Source organism: Podarcis pityusensis, assembly GCF_964106645.2.
Source record: "Podarcis pityusensis genome assembly, chromosome: 10".
In the NCBI taxonomy this organism is placed as follows: domain Eukaryota; kingdom Metazoa; phylum Chordata; class Lepidosauria; order Squamata; family Lacertidae; genus Podarcis; species Podarcis pityusensis.
In genome coordinates, this window is record NC_138035.1 from 42,921,802 (window position 1) to 42,934,645 (window position 12,844).

The 12,844-nt window shown below is 39.7% G+C and overlaps 1 protein-coding gene across 11 annotated transcripts in view; it reads right to left on the reverse strand.

Moving 5' to 3' along the window:
- Positions 1–12,844, reverse strand: part of NAV3 (neuron navigator 3) — a 430,222-nt gene that overhangs the window by 20,750 nt on the left and 396,628 nt on the right. For 6 of the 11 annotated variants that reach the window (XM_080971313.1, XM_080971308.1, XM_080971315.1 and 3 more), the window contains 7 exons: positions 12,530–12,641; positions 10,896–11,017; positions 10,339–10,359; positions 9,019–9,191; positions 7,627–7,692; positions 5,676–5,829; positions 539–713 (listed from right to left, as the gene is read on the reverse strand). In XM_080971313.1, the coding sequence (XP_080827439.1) occupies positions 539–713; positions 5,676–5,829; positions 7,627–7,692; positions 9,019–9,191; positions 10,339–10,359; positions 10,896–11,017; positions 12,530–12,641 (823 nt within the window). The remainder of the gene's footprint in view (positions 1–538; positions 714–5,675; positions 5,830–7,626; positions 7,693–9,018; positions 9,192–10,338; positions 10,360–10,895; positions 11,018–12,529; positions 12,642–12,844) is intronic. The other 5 variants (XM_080971314.1, XM_080971310.1, XM_080971309.1 and 2 more) reach the window with 3 other exon arrangements.

The window sequence follows — 12,844 nt, forward strand, 5'->3', positions numbered from 1 at the left end:
TGAACAATAAAACACCAAAACACAATTACAAATATTGGCAAATGTAAATATGTATACTAAGTGCACTGCACATCCTTTTCCTAGGCACCATTTTTTTTTTTTTTTACTGCATTTAAATACCACCTTTCTGCCAAGGCAACCAAGGTGGTTTTACAAACAAGTGGTAGAGAATATTCTCAAGCTCTCTCCAGGAGCAGATGACACTGTCTCCCAGAACTCATTATCTCCCACCTGGGCGTTACCATATTAGCCCAGCACACTGGTAGTGTGGGAGAGGGGGTTTATGGGTTTGTGTTTTGTTCTTGTTCTTATCATGCATTTTGTCTTTTTATTTTGTATCTTTATGTTGTCAACCACCCTGAGATGAATTTAATAAAATTTAATAAAACAAACAGATAAATATTGATCAGCTTTCAAAATTTAGGATTAACTAGATTTCTCTACAAGAACTGCATGTGCACATGCAAGCAAAATGATCTGGTAGGGCACTTGAACTGATCTGGTAGGGCAAATTAAAACAATAACAACATGTATTTACCTGATGTCACTGAATCAGTGATGTTCAAGTTATTCAGAGAGAGACCTAAAGATTGTCGTGAAGAGGAGGAAGATGTGCTGCTTGAGGACTCTGAGCATGGCCGGCCTGGCTTTGCAGTGTTTCCAGTCTCTGCCTTCAAGCGATCATTTTCTGCTTTCAATATCTCAATCTCATTCTAGCATTTAAAACACAAGAAATCAACATTTTAAGGTGAGGAACAGGGCATTTAATACCGCTGGGTGCATTATGCATATGCATAATTTGTTAGCTAGAAAACTACTTATTGGCAATGCAGCGTTTTCTATGGTATAGTACATCCACTGGAACTTTTAAGTTGTTCTCATCTTTGGAACATGCCACAAAACTGTTGCATGCACTATAAAATTTTCTCTCTCTAATTCCATGGCAAATAGACAAGATGAAATCAGATCCCGAAAACTCAAGTTAGGCTGCATCTAGGTGGCAGTTTAAATGAACACATATGCACATGTACTTCACATTTGCACTGTACCCATATTCCAAAGGTCTCCTGGCTGTCAGAGTCTATTAATACTGCAGTAAATGCAAGACCAGCATCAGCAATGTAGCATGGCTGGCCAGAATAGTGCTACAATGCACAAAATCAAGTTCAACATATTGCAGACAAATGCTTCGTCAGCTTTCTGCACGCTGGGAGATAAGTGTTGATTCATACATGCTCATTTAAAATCATGACATATCATATTTTGCCACCACACACACACTGGAACATTGAAATTAACCATTTCTAGATCTCTATGGTATATGTTTTAGAATTCTATTCCTACTACTACATGGGCAATTTCACGATACAGTGGTACCTTGGGTTACAGACACCTCAGGTTACAGACACTACAGGTTACAGACTCTGCTAACCCAGAAATAGTACCTCAGGTTAAGAACTTTACCTCAGGATGAGAACAGAAATCGCGTGGTGGCAGCGGGAGGCCCCGTTAGCTCAGGTTAAGAACAGTTTCAGGTTAAGAATGGACCTCCGGAACGAATTAAGTTCTTAACCCAAGGTACCACTGTACAGTAATGGACAAGTATCTCTGGATCAAAACACAAATAAGCGTTTTTCAGGCATTCACTCATGCCGTTAATCACATGGCAGGGAACAGGAGGGCCAGATCCATTGTCCGGGCATGGAAAACATCTTTAAAGAGGAGAATTGCTGTATACATTTGGCTGTTCTTGTGATTGGGGATGTTTCACAGTCAGTAATAAAAGAGCCAAGATGCCAAAGGCATGTCACATTCCTAGTTAAATCTTATGCAGTGTTGAGTGATTACCAAATGTACAACAATAGCATGGAAACTGTTATGTACTGAGTTGAATAGGATCCAAAATGCAGCAGTCTGATTGGTTCTAGAACAATAGGATTCAGAATGCAGCAATCTGATTGGTCCTAGAACAATGCAGCAGTATGATTGGTCCACAGGAGCCACCCAATCCAGCTCCAGGTGGAAGTGAATCCACAACCTGATTGGCCTACAGGAGAATCCCGGAATTAGCCAATCACGTGCAGCCCATTGTGTAAATAATGTATATAAAGCAGATATTTTGGGGGAACTTTCATTCCTTCTCACCACTATGAGCTGAATAAAGAGCATGAAATCCACTCTCGACTCCGAGTATATTTCAGAAACACAGGTAGTTGTGAATTCCTCAGACCAACTAAAAACAAGTCCAAATTTCCGATTAAGCTGTATGCTGATGCTCTAGCCTTTTACAGAAACCCTGCATCAACATTTTCAAAGTTAAGAGGAAGTAAAAATAGGATGTGGAGGGCTAAAAATGACAGCTAAGCAAAATTAAAGGGTCAATTAAGCAAGGAGCTAATTAAGCAGTTGGAGAATTGCAGCACTGCCAAGCACCAGATTGCTATGGTGACTGTTAAATTTGCTACAAAATTGCACAACTCCTTGCAATAGTTTTTGGGAAATGGAAGAAATCCATAAAGTAAGGTCCAGTTTAGTGGTCCTCCAAGACTCTCTCAGTTTTGGAGGGGCCACTAGGGGCGCATCGGAAGATGGCTGACAATAACATCTCTCCGACCCACACAAGGTAATTCGGAATTTATGTGATGTGATTTGATTTGATTTGATTGGTCAGTTAATAAAAATTATTTTTTTAAAAAATGACTCTATCAATTTTGATGGCAGCAGCAGAGAAGAAAGTGGACACGGCACTAGATGATAACCCCACCCCCAGCTAATGTATATTGATCAGTTTAGGAAGGGTGCTGTGTGCCTGTGTGTTTGAGATTATACACACACACACATACACAAATAAACATAGCCTGTGTGCTAGGCAACTTCCTAGATTCCTAAGTGATCACTCCCCTCCAAAGTTATTAAAACTCAACCCTGTTCTATAGCAACACTGCATTATCTTATTGTTGATGTAGCTTTGAAAAACATACCATGTGTCCCTTGGCAGCATTTTAAAGGAAGTTGCTGAAACAGTTTCTGACGGTTTTGCTTCGCCTAGTATTAGAATCTTTGCTGCTGTTTGTGAAGGCCCAGAACACCTCTGTTTCACCTTCCTGGTTTATATGCCATTGCTTATTATATGACCCATAGCTTGCTGTCTTTTTGTTTTGAAAAGAACTGCTCAGTTCTGTTGGGGTTGCAAGCCAAACACTAAAAGTGTCCTTACATTATAGTGGCAGGTTGGAAAAATGTTTAAGATAAAGAATCAGGCCATGGTGAACAGTTAAAACGCCCCAGTTTTATTATATGTGGATTTTTAATCCACCTTTCAAGCCACAGCCCTCTCAAAGTGGCTCACAGAATAAAACAAAGCAAAACAAAACACAATTAAATATGCAACACAATAAAGAAAACCACTGGTGACCATGGGGGATGTTTTCTTAATGCAAAAGAGAAGACAACAGCAACAGAGGAGGAAAGAGTTAAATTCCCCATTCCTGCCTACTCTAGTCCAGTATTAAAACACCCACCCACACCAAATTGAGGTTATTTGCATTTTTAAAACCTGCACATTAAATGCAAAGGCACTATGCAAAGTCATATCTAGCTTGCCTCCAATTCACTCAGACATTTTGGCACCCCTTGTCTGCTTGGCTGGACAAACGACACCTTGAAACAGTGTGTCCTTTACAAACACAATGCAACCGTTCCAAATATTATGGGGGAAATCTACCACCCCAAAATAATCCAAGTACTCAGGAGGCAGTTTCACGATGTGGAAAGCAGAAGATGCGGCATGCAAACCACACCTAATAATAATATTAACAAATATAAACTTGGTATGTGTAAAATATAATTGACCTCTGTCTTCAAGCCATAGTAGTTGCTGCTTCTGGTTTCTGTTTACAAGCCATATTAGTCTCTTGCTTGTTTTACTGCTATCAAGCCCTTCCTGTCACCTGTGCTGTAAGTTACAAATGGATCAGTCTGACCCTCCTCTTAGGCGTTAGCATTCTAATCAGCATTGTGTCCTTTCCTCCCGTTGAGGCTCCTAATGTGTTTCACGTGACCATTTTTACAACTTGCACGTACTCCTTTAAAAACACAACCAGAAACCTACAGTTCTGTAGCATCACAACAGCTTAGCTCACCAATCAACTGGTTTGTCCTTTGGTCACTGCTGATTTATCCCAATGAAAAGACAATCTATAGCCTTCCAGATGTTGCTAAACTACATCTCCCATCATTCCTGGCCAAGCTGTTTGGGCTGATGGGAACTGTAGTCTTGAAGGCATCCAATTATCCACTCCTGAGTTACACTAATTTTTCAGCAAAACTTTGTACAGGGTGCTTTAATTTGACACTTTAACCATATTGCTGCAATCACAGCAAACACTCTGAATTGCATGATAAAGGTAAAGGTAAAGGTCCAGTCGTGGCCGACTCTGGGGTTGCAGCGCTCATCTGCTTTATTGGCCGAGGGAGCCAGCATACAGCTTCTGGGTCATGTGGCCATGACTAAGCCAGTTCTGGCGAACCAGAGCAGCGCACGGAAACTGCTAGGTTTGAACTGCTAGGTTGGCAGGAGCAGGGACCAAGCAACGGGAGCTCACCCCGTTGCAGGAATTCAAACCGCCGACCTACTGATCGGCAAGTCCTAGGCTCTGTGGTTTAGCCCACAGCACCACCCGCATCCCTTAAATTGCATTATAGGTGAAGTAATAAAGAGAAGATTGAAGTTTCTTTTTCAGAAGCATAACATTAATAGGAAACAACATCTTCAAGTAAAACAAAGCTGCCTATTTGATTTTAATACTCAGGGACTGGGTGCATACATACAATTACTTACAAGCTCTGCTGAGTTCAAAGAAATATATCTCTATCAGGAATTGGGTCTTAATTTCCTTGCATGACTTCACAGGGGAAAATGTTGGGAAAACAGTGTAGCAGCTAGTTCATTTTATCAACCCCTGTAGAGGATGACCATCTGCATCTCCTAGACCAGGGGTCAGCAAAATTTTTCAGCAGGAGGCCGGTCCACTGTCCCTCAGATCTTACGGGGGGGCGGATTATATTTTTTTTGGGGGGGGGGATGAACGAATTCCTATGCCCAACAAATGAGCCAGAGAAGCATTTTAAATAAAAGGACACATTCTACTCATGTAAAAACATGCTGATTCCTGGACCGTCCCCAGGCCTTAGTTTGCCTACCCATGTCCTAGACTTTGTGACTCTCTTTACGAGCTTGGAAGCTTGACCACTAGAAAAAAATGTTACAAAGTAAAATAGCAAAATGGGAAATGGTAGGACCAAGGAATTAAGAGGCAAATGAAGAGCTTCAGCTGCCCTGAAAATTTGATGTAATTCTTACTGAAGCAGCAAACACTCTTCTAAAGGTACAGAAGCCTCTCAGATTCTTTTCTGAGTAGGTTATCGCTTACTGGCATTTTGCAGTGGAAAAGACAATTATAGGGGATCACTGCCAATAACTGAGACAGGGACACTAAGCCCTTTTAGAGAGAGGCATAAATCTACCGGTCTAATTCGGTTACTTATTACATTATTTTTCAATCCCACTAAAATCTCAGCTACATTATTTCTATTGATCCCATTCCATGCCTCTGTTCAGCCCATGATGACTGCAGCAGGGATTTGAGGAAATGGCTTTTGTGAGTAATGCCGACCTGCATGCGGTTCATGGCTTCCCGAATCTGGTCAAGATGGTGTGCTGAGCTGAGGGCCTCAAGACGGATGTCTGTTAACTTGAGCTCTTTTTCCCTGAGCTCATTTTTCAGCTGCAGAATTATTTCAGCCTCTGCCTCTGTGCATTCGCAGATCCTAAAAAGAATTGGAAAAGGTAGAGAGGCAGAAGATTAAAGGAACGCTCGCTTCTGAAGGCATCGTGCTATTATTCTGTATCAAAGAACAGGACGGAGAGCTGGTAGCTCTCTAGGAGCAGGACGGAGAATTTCATCAAAACTACATGAATGGGTTCAATTTAAAAACATGAAAAGGGGAAAAAATGTCCAGATAAAATTATAAGCTTGCCTTTATAGCTTTCCTAAGTAGTTCTAACATTTTCTTTTTGTACAAGGTGTAATTATTATGCATGGTTATTTCACTCCTCCCAAAGTTGAAAAGGGCTGTTTTTTATTTGCCAAAACAGTAGCAGCTTTATTTAACGTTTCATGAAAGCAATGCAATTGTTAACTATCTTCCAAAATAGCAGATTAAAATTAAAGTATTGGAGCTGAAATGAAGTTAGTTTAGCTTTGCAATGTTCTCTGTAAAGTATAATGCAAAAGTATAGGGCTGCTTTACCCACACATTGTTATTGTCTTGATTATTCCACATCTGCTAGCTGTTACTTGACTACTCAACTCCTGACTTCTAGCTGAATATGGGAACCATTTCTACTGATATATTATGGCAAGGGTGGCAAACATGGCACCCTCCAGATGCTGCTGTGCTTCCATATTAGCCCCAGGCAACAGGGCTAAAGATAAGGAATGATGGGAGTTATTATAGTAACAACATTTGGACAGCACCATATTGGCTAGCCCTATATTATTATATTTAAGGTGATGGCTGGTGTAACAAATGCTATGGAATTTGATCTATGATCAGTATTTCAAAAATGCAATCACTTCCCCTAAGGTAATCACTTCCCCTAAGGGAAGCTGCTGGAACATAGGAAACAGTCTTGTGAAGACTACTGAGAAATGCTTCTCTTTGGCAATGATTTCACATAGTGAAAGCCACAAAGAGGGAACTCATCATATGGAACAGTCCCATCATGCGGGCTCTCCATCAGCAAAGAGAGAAACCAGGGATGCTCATTGCTTGTCCCAGATCATTGCAGGAGCAATGGTTTCCACATGGCTGTATAGTCAACTGCAGTGTCACATTCCCTTACAATTTCCACATTTGAGAGAAATATGTACTAAGGTGCAGAACAGATGATATTATCAATATAAATATTTTTTCCTGACTAACTGCAAAGGCAAAACAGCTTATTTGTGGAGACAGATTGATACATTTTTTTAAAGTGCCGTTCTCTACTCTACTCTGCCTTGATGCTATTTTCTTTTGCTATGAAAGAGAATATAATCACAATCCAATAGCTCAGCTCCTTATTCTCTTCCATACATTGCAGAGTTTTCCACAAGCAAATGAAAAAAAAAATGCATGTTGCAAAATGTGAATCTTGATCATGCCCCCTTTTCTGAAACCATGTGAGAGACATATTAAGATAATTCAGTTTTTAAATATGCCATTTTTTTCATAGATGAACATATAGAAACATGTCCTTTGGGTGACAGCTGTGCTAAGCTAGAACCATATCTATCTACACTGCTCAAATTTTTCAGTACCACATATTAGATATCAAGGATGTGCATCCTTTGGCCCTCCACCAGACAATCATTCGTGACCTCTAGCCATGCTGGAACTGATGTGGGCTACAGGCCCGCCACCCACTCATACATTATTACATGTTAGTGTACATCCAGTATGATAGTGCTATAATGTTTTATGTTTTTCATGGAATGACTACAAATGCCTATTGATAGGGCAAATGGGCCACTTCAGTCTAGTTCTTAGACATGTAATTCCAAGTCCCACATGCCAGTTTACCGGGATCTATGTTTGTAGATCACGTGACCGTTTTGCCTTTTCTTTGGAGCCCAGATTTGGGATGACCTGCATATACACGCAATAGACAGACAGATGCAAGTGACAGAAAGTAAAGGAAATGGTTTAGAAAATGAGATCAGGTCCAAGGAAGAAACAAACTAAAAAAACCAAAAACAAAAGGAGCACACTACACAGCAGAATGAAAATACAATGATTTTTTTGTGTGTGGAAGGTGTGAATGGAATGATAAATCAAAGAAGCAAAATATGCCAAAGCTTACATAGATTTCATTTATCCCAAGTACTATCAAGTCAAATGCATAGGCAGACCGCAAATAAAAAGACTGACAGTGCGCACCAGTCTGCTTCAGTCTCATTTTAAAATGCTTAACTTGAGGACTAAGAGGCAAAACCAGACACATCATTTAGGAAAGCAGATGTTTAGATGCAATAATATTTTTGAGAATATATTATATTTTGACTGGCCAAGCCATAGAACACCCTGCAAGCAGAAAGCACTATTGGCTGTGCCTTTAGGATGTAACTTGACTATCAAAACCTTAGCTAATTGGAATTACAAGCATCTAACAAGAATAGGCATGTGCATTCTGTGGTGGTAACAATAAAACTTGATAAAGAATTAGCTGGCTCACTACAGGAAGTGCTTAAGTATTTTTTGACACGAGTTTTCTTGTTTTGCTAGTTCATTAACTGTTTGGACTGGAAGACATGCTCTCTGATTTCATCTTCTACCCTGCTGCCTTGAGCTTGTTTCCTCGTGTATTTTGTACAGTAATGTGACACATCTTCTCTTGAATTGTTGTGCCCTTGACCTCTCCTCTTTTAATGTTTGTTTGTGTTCATATATACAATTTATTTGTTTGTATGTATGTATAACATCCAAGGACACTTTATGCATTGGATGAAACGGGCTCTGTCACAAAAACTTACAAAGATGCATTCAACAGTCTTTTAGCTAACATTGTTTGTGTGTGTGTGTGTATAGCAGAGGTGCCTTGGGGGCAGGAAAGGAGAACAGCAGGGAACAGCCATGAGCCAGGTATGTCTCCCCTCACCAAGAAAACATGGAAAGGAAAAGAATGCAAGATCAATGCTTTTTTCAAGGTAACATGAAGTGGAAAAGCAATGGAAGCAAGAGTTCCTCTCTGTGCAGTTTGAATACAGCTATGCACAGGATGATAAGTAACATTTTCCAAGGGATAATTTTCTAAACAGCAAATTAAGGTCTTAACCGAGAGAGTGGTTGAGAGACAACAATTACTGGAAGTACAGAACTGAAAGTTCAGAGGCAGTATTTCTGAAATACCAATCACTATATCGAAGATTGCTTCTTTAACAAATGGCTATTCTCTAAGAAAGAGGGAAAACATACGCGGATGCCGATTGGGATGGCTTTATTGATGTAGACCCACAATCTCCGGAACTGTGGGGTAACTTGGGTGAGGATGGAAGAGATGAATCTGTGACTTCTTCTATATCAGAATGTGAGGAAGGAGGCTTTGTGGACTTCTTCTTCCCAAAGGCCTGTTTGAACGAACTTCTTAGCTAGGAAAGAAGAAAGAAAATTAAGATTTATTTGGATTATCTCTGGTCATTTGGTTCACTTTACGTTTCGTTGAAAAGTTAGTTTGCAGATGCTAATCTAGCCACTGCCTGTGGTTAAGTGTATAGATTAAGCAGGGTATTAACATGTGCAACACAGTATCTTTAAGAACACAATAGAGTGCTTTTTTTAAAATCAAGTGAGCACAGCGCAAACACTGAACGCTATGGAAAAGGTACAGGATCAAGTGGTACAGCTAAACAGATGCTCATTTAAAACCCTACACCTCCTGTGGAAATCCCATTCCTCTGACATTCCCATTAAGGTGACTGGTCTTAAATAGCCACATTGTTTAAAAATTATTGACTTTCAGAAGACATTCCAATCAATGTGATTTTGTGCATCATTTATACAAAATTGTTTTTTTTTCCTTTAGAAGTTTGACCCTATTATTTCTACAGTAGCATGGATCAGAAATAAGCATATTTTAAGCTGTTATATGATGCTTGCCTTTTTGCTGACAAGAAGCTGAAAGGGTTGGGGAAAGAGGAGGTATTTGCTGCAGTTCTGTTTTAAAGAAGCAAGTTCATATGCATAAGCACTGCTTTTTTTTTCTCTAGAAGTTTTTTTATCCATTATTGAAAGGGACAGAATAGCCAAAGAGCCATTTATTTCAGGAGTAGAGATGGCAAACGTTATGGATGCAATGAGCACTTTGCAGTTATTTTCGAGTTGTCAAAAGCATCTTACGAACACACGTTATTAATACAGAGGGGGAAATAGTTGCTTTGATTACCCAAATAGTTGCTTTGATTACCCAAATGTTTCTTCTACTAAACATTGGAGCACATAATCACTTTGTTCTATGAATATTAGTTCAAGAGCAGGGAGTGTAAGTACTGATTGAGTTACCATAATTTATATTCATTCTACTTTATGAGTTCTAATAAGAAAGAAATGGATTTTGGCGACACTCCCCCTTTCTAGATTTCAAAGTTGGAGGTAAAATGAATAGAGAAAAAACTAAGGAGACATAAAGAATAATTTGTTTTAGAAGGGTACAAAAGCCTACTGCCAAAATGAATAGCAATCATGCCAAGATAGAGTTCTTTGAGATGCATGCCAAATTTTCCAGGGATTTATATTCACCTCACTTCCTCTAGAGTTCACCTTGCAGAAACATGAAAGAGTGTGCAATTACAAATCAAGGGAATGAAGTTGGAATCAGTATTTTTAAAATATTACCTGCGTAATAAACATATTTTAAACAACAAAAGTAAATTCTCCATTATTTCACTAAAATCTGAAGCCCTTGTGATAGGTGTATGTTCTTCTCAAATGAAATACTTTATATTTATCCATCTTTAAAACATTTCCATTGGCTTTCTTTCTAAAGCATTCCAGACAGTTGACCTATTTTATAGAATGAGTGAGAAAACTATATCTATCTATCTATATCTATCTATCTATCTATCTATCTAAGCTTTCACATGCTTACACATCGATCTGAATATATTTTGTTTGCCAATGCTCATACCTCACTAGGTGCAAACAAATCCATATTTATCTAGCCACAGCATTATCAACAGCTAATTATACAGAAGGGCACCACTATAAGGGTTATTTGTATGCGCCGTTGCGTTATCTATGAAGAAGTAAGCCATATAAAAGTCTATTCAATACATTTAAATCTCTAGAACACTTACCCAGTTTTTCTTTTTCTTTTTCTTTGAATCAGCATCATTACCACTGCCCATGCTTGAATGGCTGGTGCCACTGTTGATGCTGGAAACACTTTCAGAGGAATGTTGCCGCCTTATTCGCAGATCTATAATATAATAATAATAAAAAACAAATATGGAAGTGCCTTAATTCCCAAGAGACACCCCCCCTTTTCTAGAGTTTAACAATGTCGTGGAATGCCAAATTCCACTAAAACTGAGTGCTCTGGTGGAAGCTGAATAGGATTCCAAAGGGAAACGCAAATAAACTGTTACTTGTAGAAGTGACTATGGAAAATCTTTTTTCTGGTGGGACACTCATTCTCAGTGCAGAAGGCCACCTATTTGGTCTCCACCATCTCCCTAGCCAGTGTCCTTCGTGTGGAGTGGAAACAACCAGCATGGGAAGAAGCAAGTACCCTGGACAACTAGATAGTGGGCAGGGCCGTCTTAAGCATATCCAGCACCGTGGTGCAAAGATCCCTCTGGCGCCCCCTCCCCCTTATCCCAGAGTTGTTGACCTTTTTTAGGGAGGGATTCTGTTATTTATTTTAGCTGGAACTTTTTCACACTGCTATGAACAAGGTGCACATGCAGAAGAGCATTAAAGGGGTCATCAAGCCTTAGCCAGTGACTAATTCCTCAAGAGAAGTCAGATAATTCTGTGGTGTATAAATGACACATGGAAGTTTTCCAGCTGCGGAAACTAGTTCTGTCCTGAAAATTTTCTAATAATTCTCTAATAACTATTAGCCTACGTGTTGTGTTTGTATTGTTGTGACTGAAAATTTATCCTACATTTTTTCAGCCATTCTCCGTCAATCAATAACAAAAGAAAATGCATAAGAAAACTGTAAAAGGGGAAGGGAATTTTCCGTGCAGTTTTCAACAGTGGGATTTATTTATTTATTTGAGCTTACCTTACTTTCAAGGTGGCCAAGGGGGGCTGCTGTGAGTGTCCTTTATTTCACTGTACCAATCGTCTCTCCAGTGATCTGCACTCTGCAGCCTTCCTGGGTGCCCAGGTTTCCTGAAAACCCCATGACATCCTCAGCAGCTGGGCTTTCCTGTAAGTATGGGAAGGTGGGGAGGCTGCCTACTTTGCGTCTGATAGCTGTTCATTCCTTTTAAGTGCAGTATTTTTTATTATTAAAGAGATAGGTGTACCAATCTTAAGTACTTGGTAGCCAGACTCTCAGGCTACCATGCTTCAGTTAAAGCTTACTGGACTCTCCTGAGGTCTTTTCAGATTAGCAAGGGCAGGCAACCAGGCAGACTTCAGAGTGCTGGATAGAAGTTGAATGGAAAGAAAACAAACACACACCACCCATGGCCACCTTGCAGCAATAGAGTAAGCTCAACCCTGCACCAACCAAAGAATGAATTCTAAAGTACTCTGGGAAAGAGGGAGAAAATTTGAATATTGCTTTGCAAAGGAAGAAATGTTTCGAGAAACTGGAGGACAGGATTTGGCACACAGCACTAGTGGAAACACCACAAACACAACTAGATCAAAACTTGAGAGAGAGGCTATTCTTCTGAACAACAGAAAGCCAGTAGCTTAGCACTTCTTTGGGACAAAAATGAATTCCCAGTGAAAAAACAGCAGCAATCCATACCTTTATGAGTGTGGTCTGGGCCATTCAAAGCTCCTTGAATAGCAGCCTGCGCAGCTGAATTCTGGGCTTTCAGCATTTCAATGGTTTCTCGTAGTTCTATAAGTTCCGATTCCTTTGGGAACAGTAGAAAAAGTCACAAAAGTATCAGAGTAACTATGGTTTCCATCTCCCAGTGGGGTCAAAATGCACTTTTTGCATTGTAATTTGGGTTAAATTCAGGTGAAAATTAGGCATCATGTATGCTTTTCAACTCAGCTAATACAGTATGTCAGAACCATCAGGTTAGAAGCTATTTATCTCTATAAAATACTGCAT